Source organism: Plecotus auritus, assembly GCF_963455305.1.
Source record: "Plecotus auritus genome assembly, chromosome: 8".
Classification (NCBI taxonomy): Eukaryota; Metazoa; Chordata; class Mammalia; order Chiroptera; family Vespertilionidae; genus Plecotus; species Plecotus auritus.
This window is the reverse complement of record NC_137782.1, coordinates 97,337,321-97,354,870: the sequence shown is the minus strand read 5'-3', so window position 1 is coordinate 97,354,870 and position 17,550 is coordinate 97,337,321. Positions and strand designations below refer to the sequence as shown.

General features: G+C 47.9%; 1 protein-coding gene across 2 annotated transcripts; it reads right to left on the bottom strand.

The window, feature by feature from the left end:
* MTG2 (mitochondrial ribosome associated GTPase 2) lies at positions 1–15,793 on the bottom strand. 2 transcript variants are annotated; one of them, XM_080684246.1, is made up of 8 exons: positions 15,751–15,789; positions 14,640–14,741; positions 8,553–8,750; positions 6,916–7,063; positions 5,585–5,700; positions 2,324–2,542; positions 1,940–2,078; positions 1–1,200 (listed from the first exon to the last, which is right to left on the bottom strand). In XM_080684246.1, the coding sequence occupies exons 3-8, from the start codon at positions 8,742–8,744 to the stop codon at positions 806–808; spliced, it is 1,209 nt and encodes a 402-aa protein (XP_080540372.1). In that variant the 5' UTR covers positions 8,745–8,750; positions 14,640–14,741; positions 15,751–15,789; the 3' UTR covers positions 1–805. The 2 variants fall into 2 exon arrangements, with proteins under 2 accessions (XP_080540372.1, XP_080540371.1); XM_080684245.1 differs by lacking the exon at positions 14,640–14,741 and having other exon boundaries at positions 15,751–15,793.
* Between the last annotated feature and the right edge of the window lie 1,757 nt (positions 15,794–17,550).

Genomic DNA, 17,550 nt, shown 5'->3' with positions numbered 1-17,550 from the left:
GACAAGTCAGAAGCATTGTATTTTATTTGGGGAAGGGAAGTGGCTGCAGTGTGCTCTGGCGGATGAGCGAGTGGGCAGCAACGTGCCGCCCTCACAGACCCCTGCAGCCAGTGGGCAGGGTGGCTTATGGAGCACCACCCTCTTAGCTGCCACCACTCAGCAGAGACAGAATCTCCATGGACTAGCTGGCCAGACCCCCAGGGTTCTATGCGCTGACAAAAGGCTGGTGGTCGGTGTAGGCCCAGCAGTCTCTCTGATCCCTGCAGGGACAGCGCAGGGGGGACCCGGCCCATGTCCTCTCGGAGCCCGGCCACCATCGGCTAATAACTCTCTGCACAGATGAGCGTCGGAAGCTGTGTCTCCAGCCGGATATTGGGTGCATTCAGTCGTGAAGCCAATGCCATGTTCAGCTCCCAGAGCTCGGCGCAGTCTGAGGACAACAAGGGAGGCGCCTCATTGTTCAGATGGCGGCATCCGACAGAGCACGCGCCTGTCCCCGGCAGCTCTGCAGGGCGTGGGGACAGCCAAGGACTCGCAGGTCCAGTGTGACAGTCGCTCATGTGTGGGCTGGCGCTTAGGAACCGGACCAATGCCTTTGGCTCGGATCTGGCTGTGCTGGCTCCCTGCACACAGGGCAGCATGGTTTCTACTACTCAGGGGGTAGTTCAGGGACAAGCCCATCTCAGGGGGCCAGAGAGCAGGCCGAGGGCGCAGGAAGCACCGGGACAGGCTGCCGGGGCCTTCAAGGTGGCCCGAGCTGAGTGGGAAGGTGCCACCTGTAGCTCCCACCGCAAAGAGCCACATGCTACCACCTGAACAGCTGGTGGCCCTGTGCCAGGTTGGCGGCCAAGTGCTCGTCATGCAGCTCCTTGATGCGCAGCAGCAGCTCCTCCAGGTTCTCACCCGTGACCGCCGACAGGGCGATGGCCTTCCTGCCCAGGTGGGCCTGCAGCATGGGCAGGTTGGCTCGCGCCTGAGGGAGGTCAATCTTATTGGCGACGACGGCGTGGGGCCGCTCAGACAGGCCTTGCTCGTACTTCTCCAGCTCGTACTTCAGGTCCTCGACTTGGGTCCAGGGCTCCGGCGCCGCCAGGTCCACCACGAATAGGAGGAAGCTGCAGCGCTCGATGTGTCTGAGGAAGGCCAGCCCCAGGCCTCGGTTCTGGTGTGCGCCTTGGATGATGCCCGGCATGTCAGCCACTGTGGGAGACAGAGCAGGGGGCTGGGCCAGCTCCGGCCCGTTCCCTGAGGTCTAAGACTTTCCTTTCAAGGAACACCTTAAACCCAAGGTGATCGAGTTACTGTCTCGGTGACTCATCAGGCCAATTGCCATGAAGACATCAGCTTTGAGTTTCACAAGATGCTTGGAAATATTTGGGTGATAGGCACAGTGACAGATCCATCTAATAAGCAGTATTTATTCACCGGAATTACACATTCCAGTCTTTCTGGCTTCAAAAGTGATTTAAAAAGGAAGACCCAGCTTTCTGTAACCCATTAATAACTTGATTACTGACAGATTTGATTATCACAGAGTACCTGGCGAACAAAAAGTGCCATAGAAACAGAGCTACCTACCAGCGGGCTTGCTATTTTTAATGGGTATGTTATCTTCTGGGAAAAGTTTCCTTATCTCAGAAAGGTAACGAGAAAGCTTTAAAATCACGGCAGGCCCCATGACTGGCACTGCTGAGTTCCCGAGAGGAAGGGGAGCAGAGGCAGCAGGAAGGAACAGCCTTCCCAGGTCAGAAATTTACATTCTAATTCCTGGTTGCACCCACAGACGTCGCCACGGGCTGGGAAGAAAGTGTAAACCCTAACATGGCCACAGAATCACAACTGTTAACTTAGGAAAAATGATGCTGCTTTTCAGGCAGAAAGCTGTTTGCTAACGGTTCCGAATGACCCACCTCACAACCCCCACCTTCGGGAGGTCTACCTGCTACTTGCTGGTGGTCCTCATAGTGCACAATGCCCACGTGGGGGTTCAAGGTTGTGAATGGGTAGGCAGCCACGGCAGGCTTCGCATTTGAAATGGCCCGGAGAAGCGAGGACTTGCCTGCGTTGGGGAATCCGACCTGCAAGATAGGGGGATGTGCTTCCATTTCCTCCATCTGGGACAGACAGAGATCGGGGTGAGTCTCAGAATTGGGAACCACACAGGTGAGGGCACAGCCCCTGTTCAAGGTCACAGGATGCCAACTGGAGTGAGTTGCCCCTCTCCTGCAGGCTGGTGGCATGCCCCATCCACTAGAAACCGCTTTTCCACAGCTCAGTGTGCAAAGCACCCCCTCCTCCCACTGGGGCTCTCAGTTATACCCACCATGCCAGCGTGGGCCATGGTCTTGAGCTCCAGGAAGAGTTCCCGCTCCTGCCCAGGCTCCCCGGAGGTGCAGGTGACGGGCGCGCGGTTATCATTGGCCAGGAAAAAGCGGTTGCCCTTTCCTCCTGCCCCACCGAGAGCAGCCACATACTCATCCCCGGGGTGTGAGAGGTCAGCCACAACTTCGTTTCCCTCCTTCACTAAAGTGCCCATGGGGACCTGAAAAATAATGCAGCATTTGTCGGGGAGCAGGAAGACAATGGCCAGACCAGGCGTTTTCTGTTTGGGAGGGTGTGCAGGGCAGGACCCAGAGAGGAGCCCCTCCAGAGCCACTGAGTTCCAGGAGAAAGGTCCCAGCCCTCCAAGGATTTCACGGGGCTGGTGACACCCCAGTGAACTATGCACACAACTTTTCAAACAGTGTTTCTAACCCATGAGGGGAGCTGAAGCAGCAGAAATGCTGAGCTAACGTGAGAACAGCAGTGCTCAGAGGGCCCGAGAGGGTGGGGACAGGGTGGCTCCTGGGCCAAGGTGAGACAGACAGGGGACCCTGTGGGTTCCCTTTTTGTAAAATGTAATGATTTTGAGACTTAAAAAAAATTCTCACCAGAGGAATGAGGATATCTTTTCCATTGATTTTTTAGAGAGTGGAAGGAACAGGGGGTAGAGGGAGAGAGAGGGGGCTGGGGAGAGAGAGAGAGAGAAATATTGATGTGAGAAAGACACATAGACACATAGATCGGTTGCCTCCTGCTCGAGCCCCAACTGGGGCCGGGGACTGAACCTGCAACTAAGGTACATGCCCATGACCAGCAATCAAACCCGCAACCCTTCAGTCCACAGGCCAATGCTCTAACAAGAATCCTGACAGGGCGATTTTGTGACTTTTTGAACAGGTCATACAACACATGGTATAAAAATCAGTACAAAGGGAGAAACCAAGATGGCGGCATAGGTAAGCACCTAAACTGCTGCCTTGCACAACAATTTCAAAACTACAACTAAAAGAACGGACACCATCCAGAACCACAGGAAAGCTGGCTAAGTGGAAATTCTACAACTAGAAGGAAAGAGAAAAGCTCACAGAGAATTGGAGGTATGGCAAAGGGTCTTTGTGCGCGCAGAGAGGAAGGGCGGCTGAGAGCCTGGCTGACTTTCTCTGGCAGGAGGGGGAAGGAAGCCCCCGAATGCACTGAACCCCAGTTCTGGGCGAAACCCCGTGGACCCAGGCTCATACAGGGGGAGTCTGGACTGTCAGGTAGAGAGAAAGGTACCCGGAGACTCGGAGACCCAGGGGAGACCTGGGGGAGCCCCGGCGGGCAGGGGTCTGGAGGCGCGTGCACCAGTGTACACAAAGACTGCGGAGTGCCACAGGCTTTCCCTAGCAGAAGGGAGTCAGAAGCTCCTGACTGCAGTGAGCCCAAGTTCTTACTGCACTGAACCCCAGTTCCAGACGAGCCGCTGGGGACCCACACTCTTGCGGGGGGAATCTGGACTCTCGGGCGGAGACTCGGGAGCCGGGGAAGGCAGAGGTCTGGAGGCGCGCGCGCTCAAGGGCAAGGCTGACGGGAAGCTAAGATTGTCTACTCCGCCCTGAGACTCCACCCCATCCAAGCTGAGCACAGAGGCTTTTGCAATTTGGCAAGTCTAATCCTATAAGGCTATCTCCAGCACCGAACTTCTCCCAGTGTAGACACAGCTGATCCTCACAGCCAACTGGCCTGGAGGTCAATTCCTCCCAGTGATACCAACAACAATCAAGACTTAACTACAAAAAGGCTGAGCACACAGTCCACAAAGGGGTGGACCAAGAGGATCCAGCTCAGGTTCACTGGGGAGGCTGACCCACTGGGCCATATAGGAAACCTAGCACACAAAGCTACCCTACCAACTCAGGGAAGCAATGAAAATGCAGAGACAAAGAAACAGATCACAAATGAAAGAAATGGAGGAAAACAAACTACTGGATATAGAATTCAAAACCACGGTTATAAGGCTTTTCAAGAATATCCTAGAAAAGGCCGATAAATATAACGAGACCCTCGAAGATATGAAAAAGGACCAACTAGAAATTAAACATACACTGACTGAAATAAAAAATATTATACAGAGACCCAACAACAGACTAGAGGAACACAAGAATCAAGTCAAAGAACTGAAATACAAAGAAGCAAAAAACACTCAACTGAAAAAGCAAAAAGAAAAAAAAAATCCAAAAAGTTGAAGATAGTGTAAGAAGCCTCTGGGACAACTTCAAGCATACCAACATCAGAATTATGGGGGTGCCAGAAGAAGAGAGAGAGCAAGATACTGAAAACCTATTTGAAGAAATAATGACTGAAAACTTCCCCCACCTGGTGAAAAAAATAGACTTACAAGTCCAGGAAGCGCACAGAACCCCAAACAAAAGGAATCCAAAGAGGACCACACCAAGACACATCATAATTAAAATGCCAAGAGCAAAAGACAAAGAGAGAATATTAAAAAGCAGCAAGAGAAAAACAGTTAATTACCTACAAGGGAGCACTCATACGACTGTCAGCTGATTTCTCAACAGAAACTATGCAGGCCAGACGGAAGTGGCAAGAAATATTCAAAGTGATGAATAGCAAGAACCTACAACCAAGATTACTCTACCCAGGGTAGCTAAATGTTCAGAATTGAAGGTCAGATAAAGAGCTTCACAGATAAGAAAAAGCTAAAGGAGTTCATCACTGCCAAACGAGTATTATATGAAATGCTGAAAGGTATTCTTTAAGAAGAGGAAGAAAAAGAAAAAGGTAAAGATAAAAATTATGAACAACAAATACATATCTATCAACAAGTGAACCTAAAAATCAAGTGAATTAAAAATCTGAGGAACAGAATAATCTGGTGAATATAATAGAATCAGGGGCATAGAAAGGGAGTGGACTGATAATTCTCAGGGGGAAAGGGGTATGGGGGGGTTCAGGAAGAGACTGGACAAAAAGCGTACACCTATGGATGAGGACAGTGGGGGGGAGGTAAGGGCAGAAGGTGGGGTGGGAACCGGGTGGAGGGGAGCTATGGGGGGAAAAAGGAGAAACAATTGTAATAATCTGAATAAAGATTTATTAAAAAAAATAAAAATAAAAATCCGTACAAAGTTCAGGCTGGGGTTTGCTCTGTGGGAGATGGCTGTGTGGTTCAAGCCACGGGCTCCTGTGGACCACAGCTCGGAACCTGAGGAGCCTGAAGGTCTGGACTTGGGGCAGGGCATGCTCTGCAGCTGGGGCTTACCCGGACATAGAGGAGAGCGCCACTTCGCCCGAAGCAGTTTTTACTGCCACCATCTTCTCCATCAAAGCCCTGGTACTGGGACAGGACCGAGGACAGTGACTTGAGTTGTCGGTCGACTAAAAGAAAAAACCTTCATGTTCCTTTGCGTTAAAAACAAAATTGGGCCCTAGCTGGTTTGGCTCAGTAGATAGAGTGTTGGCCTGCGGACCAAAGGGTCCCGGGTTTGATTCCAGTCAAGAGCTCGTATCTCGGTTGCTGGCTCCTCCCCCAACGGGCCCTGATTGGGGCTTGTGCAGGAAGCAACCAATCGATGTGTGTCTCTCACATCAATATTTCTGTCTTTCCCTCTCCCACTCTCTCTAAAAATCAATGGAAAAATATCCTCGGGTGAGGATTAAAAAATAATAATAACTAAAAATAAGCCCTAGCTGGTTTGGTTCAGTGGACAGAGCATCAGCCTGCGGACTGAAGGGTCCCAGGTTCGATTCCAGTCAAGGGCACATGCCCAGGTCGCAGGCTCGATACCCAGTAGGGGTTGTGCAGGAGGCAGCTGATCCATGATTCTCTCTCATCACTGATGTTTCTATCTCTCCCTCTCTAAAATCAATAAAAATATATTTTCAAAAACAAAACAAAAAACTAAAAGTAAAGTCTCCATAACAATAGTGCCAACAATAAAAATAAAATAAAATACACAAGTCTACTTTAAAAAAAAATTGGCTGCATATTGTTAACTTTCTTTTGTCTAGTTCAGGAACATTAGGAATGCACATGGAAACAAAACAAAGCATAGCAGAAGTTACTAAAGTAGCAAAGTGATATTTTAAAAAGCTATAAATTCTTATCTTCTTTCAAAAAATATTACAATTTCTGAAAAATTCAAAATTACCTATAATGTTATCAATTTTTAAATAGCTACATTTTATTAGTTGGGAATGTTTCCAATTTAAAAGTAGTTGCATTTTATTGTTCAGATATTATACTAAGTTTCCAGTTTACTAGCATCTGTGTCAAAAGGTGCTGAGTAATCAATACCCTTCCAGCACTTGCCTAGATGGTAACATACATTTATCCTCTGACTATCTTACTATAACGTTAGATTTCCTGATAGTGAGATATCTCTGTATACCTGAAATTCTTTTTAAACCCCACTATCAAAGTTGGGTTTTGGTGCATTATTTAAATGTAAACATTCACATAATTTAACAAAAATGATGTCCATACATCAACTTTTGAATTCAAATTCCTGTCAGGATGAGAAGGTGGAAACTTTCTGCCCCAACATATGCAGACACAGCGGTCCTGCCCAAGCTGCCCCTCAGAGTACCTGCCTTTCAGGATGATGTGGCCACCGTTGCCTCCATTGCCACCATCAGGACCCCCAAACTCCTTCCGGGGCTCACTGTGGAAGCAGCTCACCCCGTCGCCTCCGCGTCCCCCTCGGACAAGCACCCGGCGATGGTCCACAAAATGCCTTTTCTGCAGAGAGCACAGATCTGGTTCGTCATGAATGCTGCAATCCTCTAACCCAGTGGTCAGCAAACTGCAGCTCACGAGCCACATGCGGCTCACGAGCTGCGGTTTGCTGCTCTGTTGACTAATGAGTTTGCCGACCACTGCCTTAGGGAAAAACACTTAAAAAACATTTTAATAATGTACTAATGTCTTTAACCTGAAGTCAAAACTTCTGGGTAAGGGTAATGACTTACCCAAGCAGCCCCTGGAGCACCTCTCCTACCTACGTGGGCTTTAAAATTAGAGGTCAATGATGCTACTATCACTAACCTCTCCTAAAATGCAAATATAAGAAACAGTTCCCGGCAGACGTGAGAAGTGGCCGGTAAGGAAAACACACTCAATGACAGACTCAACATGCCCAACTTGAGGAAACAGGATTGTTTAGAAAATATTCCTGAAACAAAGTGTCGTCTCAGCTTTTTCAAACAGAAACGTCACTAAAGGGCATCTTCTTGGCCTGACTGAACAGGGCTCCTTTGTAAACTCAGCGATGCAGAGAGAGCTTCTATGGGAGGGTGAGTTTCTCTCCAGGTCTCTTCAGTTCCAGCTAAAGAACTGAAACCAAGCAGGTGACTGTTGAATAGCTATTGGCTGCAACAACAAGTTCAGCTACCCAAGAAGCCAGGGTGAGGCACCGAGGTGCCACCCGGCAGGCCATCCTGTCCTAGGAGTCCACCTGCTTTCTGCGCTGTGTGCACAGACAAATTGGCCAGCACCCGGCCCGCCGCCAGACCCAGGGCATCTGCTCCTCCACCTGATACACAGATTTTTTTAAGAAAACACAAATATTTTCAGATTTTTTTGGCACCACCACATGGAAAAAACATGAATTACTATTTTAAAAACTTAGCGTATAATTTTGCTGTATGCCAACATCAAAATCCATCCAATGGATGCCCAGCTGGTGTGGCTCAGTGGTTGAGCGTCGACCTATGAACCAGGAGGTCATGGTTCAACTCCCAGTCAGGGCACATGCCTGCGCTGTGGGCTCGATCTCCAGTGGGGGGCATGCAGGAGGCAGCCAATCAATGATTCTCTCTCATCACTGATGTTTCCATCTCTCTCCCCCTCTCCCTTCCTCTCTGACATCAATAAAAATATACACACTGACAAGCATGTGGAGGTGAAGCCTGGCTCCATTTCCCCGCTGGGCAAAGACAGTGCTACGGACAGGGCTCTGAGCACCAGCGCTTCTCCAAGGAAGTCCTGCTGACCTGGAGCCCGCTTAGGAGGAAACGAGGTGGGGCTTTTCTTGAATTAAAGTAAAGCCCACTCCTGTTTGTTTTTTCTCGTTCATGTTTTACATAAGTTTCATTTCATCATTTTCAAGTGCTACCTGTGTCTCTTCAATCAGATAATCAGGACAGATGGAGACACGACAACGAGAACTCACAACAACGCCTATGAGAGGGAAACTTAGGGTAAGTTCCTTCCCGGTCAGAAGTCTCACCAGTTTTTTTTCGGAGAGCAGTTTCTTTCTGGAGGGTTCCTTGGCGCAGTCTGAATAGCTGAGCGAGAGCAGCCAGGGGGCAGTGTGCTGAAGGAGGAGCCGGCCCAGGGCTGCCTGTGGGGCCAGAGTCCGGCGCCCCAGGCCCTCCAACACGCTCCGTGGTCCTGCAGAGAACAGCCTCCCAAACATCATGGCTCCCTAACAAAAGTTAAATTGGCTAAATAAGGTCCTTGGTTTACACGTGAACTTCAAACAAACTAAAATCTCATGCATGTTTTTGGAACAAATAAGTAAACTGCGGGCTATGACTTTCTCCCCTCAGTTGCCATGCTGGATCCTGAGTCATGAGGAGTCACGTCACCAATTGGCCTACATGCTACCTGGGGCCAGGTTTGTGTACACAGGGTTTGTCATCAAACCTCTCTCGACCCTGGAAACACTCCCCCATCGAATGCAGTATCTGCTAACTGAAACTATGACAGGAAATTGGAGCCTAAAATAAAAATTCCTGAAAAAATTAAAGCACCCATTTACGCAAATGCTGCACTATTATCTTGTGCAGCTTAAATGTCAAACTGGAAATGAAACAGCTCTTCTAACTAAGCCAATAGGTAGAAGAAGAAGTCAAAATCAAAATATTTTGATTTGAGTGATCATCCAAAGTTTATGGGATGCAGATAATGTAGTGCTCAGAGGGGAACTTACAGTTGTCCCTCCTCCCCATCCATGGGGACACAGGCCAAGACCTGATCCTTGGATAGTACCAAACCCTATAGATACTATGTTTCTTCCTATATATACATACATACATACCTATGATAAAGTTCAATTAATAAGTTAGACCCAGTATGGAATTAACAACAATAATGATAAAATAGAGCCATTGTAACAAAATGCTGTGATGTGGTGTCTGGTAGTGTCTCTGTCTCTGTGATAACCAAGGTCTGACTAATGGGGAGTGTAGAGCTAGAAAAAGGGGCGGGACAGAAAGAAACAACAGCAAAAAAATTTCATCACGTGGCTCAGATCAGGGTGCAATTTAAAACTTATGAATTGTTTATTTCTGAAATTTTCTATTTAACATTTTTTTTAAAAAAAATATTTTTATTAATTTCAGAGAGGAAGAGAGAGGGAGAGAGAGACATCAATGATGAGAACCACCGATCAGCTGTCTCCTAGGTTGACGCTCAATCACTGAGCCACACTGTACAGGCAACATTTAAAAAAAAAAAGAGAACCAACTCTATTTTTAAACAATATGTTTTTATTGATTTTGAGAGAGAGATGGATGGAGAGATAGAAACATCGATGAGACAGAAACATCATGGATTGGCTGCCTCGTGCACACCCCCTACAGGGGATCAAGTCCACAACCCGGGCATGTGTCTGGACCAGGAGTGGAACCAATGACCTCTTGGTTCCTGGGTTGATGCTTATCCACTGAGCAACACTGACCAGGCCTCCATTTAACATTTCTGAATGTCAGCTGACCTGGGGTAGCTGAGACCTTGGAAAGTGAAACTGGGTAAGTGGGCAGCCACCATAGCTGTAAGTGCTTCTCTTAGTAATGAAGAAAGGACTAAAATAAGTGATGTGAGGTTCCAAGTCCAGAAACCAGAAAGAGAAAAGCAAAGTAAACAGAAGGAAAGAAATAATAAAGACCAGAAACAAATGAAACAGAAAACCAACAACGGAAAACGTACGGCAGCCCTGACTGGCCTGCTGAACACACACATGGAAAACCACCTGGGAGAAGATGGTCATGTGGTAAGGGAGGCAGAGACTTGAGCAGTTCAGCTGAGACAAGGAGCACCAGGCATGGCTGCTGCCACCCGGGACAAGGTTCTACCCAGAGTCTTAAAGGGAGCATGGCCCTGCTGACACCTTGACTTTGGACTCCTGGCATCGAGACTATGAGAGAACAAATGTCTGGTTCTTTGTTACGGCGGCCCTATGAAACTAAGACTGATGCCCAACTCCACAGCTGATGGGATGATTTGCTTGTGCTTCCGTTTTTTGCAAAATGGGGATCATAACTGGTACTTAACCTTGTAGGATTGTGAGGATTAAATGAATGGTGTGAAACCTAATCTTCCATAATAAAAGCATAATATGCTAATTAGACTGGACATCCTTCCGGATGACCTGCCCAACGAAGCAGGGGCTGCAAGGGAAGCCTGGGTCCCAGGTGCCTGTTGGTAACCAGAGGGAAGCCCAGGTGGGGTCCCGGGTGCCAGAGGGAAGCTGGTGCTGGCAGCCAGGGGAAAGAAGCTTACTCTTGCACAAATTTCGTGCATAGGGCCTCTAGTAAACAATAAACACTAACCCTAGGCAGTTTGGCTCAGTGGACAGAGCTTCGGCTGGCAGACTGAAGGGTCCCAGGTTCAATTTCTTTTTTTTTTCTTTTTTTTTTTTTTAAATATATTTTATTGATTTTTTACAGAGAGGAAAGGAGAGGGATAGAGAGTTAGAAACATCGATGAGAGAGAAACATCGATCAGCTGCCTCCTGCACACCCCCTTCTGGGGATGTGCCCGCAACCAAGATACATGCCCTTGACCGGAATCGAACCTGGGACCCTTGAGTCTGCAGGCCGACGCTCTATCCACTGAGCCAAACCGGTCAGGGCCCAGGTTCAATTTCTGTTCAGGGCACATGCCCAGGTTGCGGACTCCATCCCCAGTAGGGGGTATGCAGGAGGCAGCTAATCAATGATTCTTTCTCATCATTGATGTTTCTATGTCTCTCTCCCTCTTCCTTCCTCTCTAAAATCAATAAAAATATATATATATATTTAAAAAATCAATGGGAAAATATCCTCGGGTGAGGATTAACACACACACGCTAAAATAAACAATAAAAATAAATAAATAAAATATAAGCAGAGTGGACAAACCCCACACGCTAGAGGGATCAAGGAAGTAAGAGCACATGGCTAGGAACATAAAAAGTGTCACCCGAGCCCTGGTCGGTGTGGCTAAGTGATTAGAGCATTGGCCTGTGCACCAAGGGGTCTTGGGTTTGATTCCTGGTCAAGGGCAGGGCACATACCTGGGTTGTAGGTTTGATCTCCTGCAGAGGCAACCAATTGATGTGTCTCTCTCACACTGATGTTTTTCTTTCTCTCTCCCTCCTCCCTCCCCCGCTCCTTTCCACTCTTTCTAAAAATCAATGGAAAAAATAATATCTTCGGGTGAGGATTAACAAACAACAACAAAAAGGGGTCACCTGCATGAGCCCTGCAGGCATCAAAGGGCAAGAGAACAGCAAGGAACCACTTGTGCCTCAAACTCAGCAAGTTCCTAAAAGATGCACCTTACCACAAAGACACAAGAAGAAATAAAAACAAAACAAAAAACCCACAAAGAAAACAGAGAACAGAAAATGTCAATTACCCGTAACTACTAAAGGAGTTGAATTTGTTATTAAAGAACATTCTCCATAACAAAACTCCAGACTCAGGCAGCTTTCCCGGTAAATTCCATCAAATATCCCAGAAGTAGTAATAGCAATCTCACATGAACCTTCTCAGAAAATAGAAGAGTGAGACTACACCCAAACCATGGCCTGAGGCCAGAGAAGCCCCAGTACCCAGATCTGACATTACAGAAAGGAAATGACCATGAATAGAGGTAAACAATCCCAACAACGTTGTGTCCAGCTGCGCCCTGCACATCAATCGCAGGACCAAGCAGGGTGACTGCTGGGACACAAGGTGTCATTAGCAGTGGGATCCCACACTGACTGTCACACACATCTGGCAAAGGTCACCTACTCCCGAGCAGGGAAATGAAATGTAACTGGGAATGGAAGGGGACATTATCAACATGACAGAGGCCACAGCCAACACCACACTGACTGGAAAAAGACTGAACTGCTCCCCTGGGATGAAAAGGCAAGGATGCCCTTGCCTACCCCTTCTGTGCAACACTGTCTTTTAGACACTGTAATAAAGAAGTTTTTAAAAGAATTTCTTTCTTTTTTAAATATTTTTTTATTGATTTTAGAAAGAGAGGGAGAGAAACATCAGTTGGCTGCCTCCTGCACGCCCCCTACTGGGGATCAAGCCCACACCCCAGCATGTGCCCTGACAGGGAATCAACCCGGGACCTCTCAGTGCACACAGGATGATACTCAAACGACTGAATCATACTGGCCAGGGCTGCAATAAAGAAATTTTTTTTAAAAAAGGAAAGACAAAATATAGAAGGTATGATTGTTTCCATAGAAATGTTCAAAATCTGATTAGAATTCATACATGAACCGAGAAAGGTTGCAGGTTACAAGGTTAACACACAAAAATCAATTGTATTCTTTTTTTTTTTTAAAGATATTTTATTGATTTTTTACAGAGAGGAAGGAAGAGGGATAGAGAGTTAGAAACATCGATGAGAGAGAAACATCCATCAGCTGCCTCTTGCACACCTCCTACTGGGGATGTGCCCGCAACCAAGTTACGTGCCCTTGACCGGAATGGAACCTGGGACCTTTCAGTCCGCAGGCTGACGCTCTATCCACTGAGCCAAACCGGTTTTGGCAATCAATTGTATTCTTATATACAAGTGGTAATACTAGTTACAAAAAGTTCCGGACATAAGTTCAATGATAAACATTCGAAACCCCTGCCTCGCTATCTGCAGGATTCTATCCTTGGCACCTTTCAGGAATTAGGTCATCTAGTCCTCATAACAATTCTGTAAAGAAAACGAGGAGACTGAGACAAGGTAAAATGACCTACCCCAGGCCGTAGTGCTGTGGGCTGGGACAGGCACAAGTGGAGTTGAAAACAGGTTGTTAAAGGAAAAATAACAACTCACTGATCACCAACCCTGCATGCAACTAAGCCCGCTGGCAAGAGATGCCATCTGTGCGGAGGTGGCAGAAACCAGGCTTCTCCGCCCTGGCGACATGAAACCTGAAGATGGACTGCAGAGAAAGTGAAGTGTGGCAAAGCCAACCAGAAACCTGGCCGCCCAGCCTGGCCTAATTTGGAGTACATCCCCCTTCAGCCCTTCGATTTCTGTTTGGAAAACCCACTGAACCAGTACCTGCCAGGGGAGCCATTCAGCTGTGTCTCTCACTGTTACTTGGTCTTCATTTTCCTTCTAATGCTGTACCTGTGCTATCCAGTAAGCTACCCATTGGCCACATGTGGCTACTAAGTTTAAATCAATTAAAAAATTTGAAAATGTAAAAACTCAATCAAGCCACATTCCAAGCACACATAGCTACATGTCGCCAGTGGGCACCAAACTGGACAACACAGATTGGAATGTGTCCGCCTCAACACATTTACCTGGCCAGGTGAGCGGAGTACAAAAGATGAGACTGTGCATACAAAAGCCCTGATCCAAGTTGGACGAACTTTGATTCCAGGATGGGGCTTTAGAAAGACTAGAGAGCCCAGCCGATGTGGCTCAGTGACTGTCGACCCATGACCATTCCTGGTCAGGGCACAAGCCCGGTTGGCAGGCTCAAGCCTAGTAAAGGGTGTGCAGGAGGCAGCTGATTCTCTCTCATCATTGATGTTTCCTTCTATCCCTTGCTCCTTCTCCCTTCCTCTCTCTGAAATGAAGAAAACCTTTTTTTTTTTTTTTAAAGGAAGACTGGGGAGTCACTCAGCAAGGGTTACGCTTCAGATATAGCTACTTTGTTCCCTAAAGTGTGAAGTTCAGTTCTACTGGGCCATGGGAACCTCTACTAAACCTTGTACGGAAATTTTCACATTTATTTCTTAAAATAACTGTATAAGCAGGTAGCAGTGCACATGGGTATCCTGTTTGCTTTTCCAGACCCACTTTCCATCCTGCTGCTTCAGGGACCTGCCCTTGGCTACCCTGGTCTCTGGCAGAGACTGGAGGGAGGAGCAGGTGGCCAGGAGGGTGACTTCCCTGCCCTCCTCAATCCCTTGATGGCACTGCTGTCTCAGGTAACTGACCCTCCCCTTCTGCCTTGGTGTCTAGGGGTGGAAGCCAACTCCAATGTCACTGCTCCAGGTTAAAACACTACCTCTACCGTTTCCCTACTCTCCCTTTAGAAACATCCTTAAATTATCCTATGTGATGGGGCCATGATTCCTGAGCTTACATTTTTTATGCCAGTTTTAAAGCAGGAGGGGCTGGGGCTCAGAGGTGAAGCGACTTGTCCAACGTCACAGTGTCCTCTGGTCTCACTGGCAGGGTGCTGGGCCTGTAGTCACAGCAGGAATCTTCAAAGTGAAGTATGCACACACAACCATTTCCCAAGGATAACTTAAAAGGAACCAGTGTTCCGCTTAACTTTTGCTATGTTCTCTTTGCTTAAACAGATCTGAGAGCACACTTGCATTTATAAGAATCGCGTTCTGCCTCCCCTTCCTCCTTTCCGCGGGCCCTCTCCTTCACAAAACAAAGGCACCGTGCCTCTGGAACGCCCCCATCCTCGCTTGCCGACTGTGTGAGCACGAGACCTCTGCCCACGGCCACAGAGAGTGGAACTAATACACTCGCCTCCCTCTGCAAAGGGCGGCCGTGGTAAGTGAATTCACTGGAAAACCACACATCGGCGAGAGCTGCACTTGCAATAAAACTTTAATGAAATGTTTATAAAAATCGGTGTGTGCAGCCCAAACCGGTTTGGCTCAGTGGATAGAGCGTCGGCCTGAGGACTGAAGGGTCCCGGGTTCGATTCCAGTCAAGGGCATGTACCTTGGTTGCGGGCACATCCCCAGTGGGAGGTGTGCAGGAGGCAGCTGATCCATGTTTCTCTCTTATCGATGTTTCTAGCTCTCTATCCCTCTCCCTTCCTCTTTGTAAAATACCAATAAAATATATTTTAAAAAAAAATCGGTGTGTGCTAACGTTCTGTGCCACAAACAATTATAAAGAAGCATCCAGAAGACAATGTTTAGTATTTAGGTCCGTGAGTCAAAGGAAATATCTGAGCTCCTTAAATTGGGTGCATGATCGCGGGGACGAGAGGAGCTGGGAGCCGTTCGTAGGCCCCGGTGAAGGGTCGCTCGTGCGCAAGTGCGCATTGCCGGACTCCCGGCCGGCTTCCCAGGTGCCCGCGCTCGCGCCCGCGGCGACTGTCCCGCTACACACAGGACGCGAGTGGAGGGTCGCTTGGTCGGCGCCGCTGTCCCGCTTACGGCCTCCTCCCTCCTCCCGGCGCCCCCGCCTGGGCCTCCCGAGGCAGCGGCCTCCTCGCCCGCACTCACCTACTCCGAAGAGCTCGTCACTTCCGGGACCTTTGCCGCGGCGAATTTCTTCCGGGGACCGGCCAGGACTGCGCACGCGCAGCGCCAGACCGCGAGCATCCGGCCGCGGGTTGTCCGCCAGCGGGGTGCATATTCCCTCCAGCCTCCGAGCACCTTCTCAGGACCCCGCCTCGACCAGCCTGTCTCTAGATGGTTCTCCGTCGTTTTCCATCAGGGTGTGGTCTCAGGTGACCTCACCGGCCCCTCCCCATCGTATACCTGACCTTCACACTCTTCGAGCATCCCCCTCCGTCCACTGTGGCCGGAGCTCCCAGTGAGGGGGTCCGCGTGGGGTAGGGGACAATGTGTCCTGGGGGTCAGCTCCTTGCCACCGTGGGTTGTCAGACTTTACAGGACAGCCTGCCCGGAGGTGGCCCATTGGACAGTACCCAGGTAACAGGTTTCCCAGGAAGGTGACTCAACATGGAGACAGGCACCTGGGTCATGGAGCATCCCAATAACGTCATGAAAACTCACTTTTTAGAGTGACTTTTGAAAAAACAGTTTATTAATTACACCAAAAGCATAAATAATTTATACACCAAACTCCGCTGGCTGGAAAAAAACACAATAAAGATGATCTCCAAAAAGTCCTGTGCTCACAAATGAGTTTGACCTGTTCAGTAAGTAGAAATGAAGTAATGGCTAAACATTTTTATTTATTTTTATTTTTTTAAATATATTTTATTGATTTTTTACAGAGAGGAAGGGAGAGGGAGAGAGAGTTAGAAACATCCATGAGAGAGAAACATCGATCAGCTTCCTCCTGCACACCCCCTACTGGGGATGTGCCCGCAACCAAGGTACATGCCCTTGACCAGAATCGAACCTGGGACCCTTCAGTCCTCAGGCCGACGCTCTGTCCACTGAGCCAAACCGGTTAGGGCTGGCTAAACATTTTTAAATGGAAATGAAAATGGTCTTCCATTTTGTGCAATTCTGAGCGGGTGCCCAATATTCAAATATATATATATATATATATATATATGCTGGCAAACTCAGAGGCCCACTTGGGCTCCAACAACAGGAGCACATGAAGGCTTCAAGCCCTGGAGGTCCTGGAGACTATGCACACCTTGATGTGATTCCCCTGATTCTCCACATGAGTTCTAAGTACTTTCAACACCTGTGGTTCCAGAACAAACCCCAATGGGTGCTGAACTTTTGCACACCAATATGAATTGGTCAGCACTTCTGAAAATTGGGATCATTTTTCAAGTTCAAGACCTGCTGGGTGTCAGGGACAACAGGAGGCAGGACAAGCACCCATTTCCACGTCTCCCTCTGCGTCGCACTGACCTGTAGAAGTAGTCATAAAAAACAAAGCCCACCCACCACACTGCACAAACAGTTCATTTTAGCCTAATTTTTGCAAACATTAATATCACAGAAGAGAAAATATTACACAGCTAACGACAATGAATTGCTGGCATCACTTTTTCCCTACAATGTCACATAAACACAGACAACACATTAAATCAGGGGTGGGAACCTTTTTCCTGCCAATGGCCATTTGGGTATTTATAACATCATTCACAGGCCATGCAAAATTATCAACTTAAAAATTTGCCTGCTATATTTGGTCAAACATTTAATTAACTCACCCCTAATTGCCTTGGCAGGGCCAGACCGAATGATTTCTCGGACCTTATACAGCCCTCGGGCCAGACATTCCCCACCCCTGCATTAAATAAACATTCTGTTATTACTCCTTAAATATATTAACACCAAAAATCATGTATAAATAAGGAAATAAATGTA

Bases quoted from the DNA above. Each gene is read 5' to 3' on its own strand.
- MTG2 (XM_080684245.1), bottom strand. From the start codon at position 8,744: ATGATGTTTGGGAGGCTGTTCTCTGCAGGACCACGGAGCGTGTTGGAG. The intron at 2,079-2,323 runs GTGGGTATAACT...CCTATCTTGCAG, and splicing joins CCATGGCCCACGCTGGCATG to GTCGGATTCCCCAACGCAGG. The intron at 1,201-1,939 runs GTAGACCTCCCG...TGTCTCCCACAG, and splicing joins GGACCACCAGCAAGTAGCAG to TGGCTGACATGCCGGGCATC.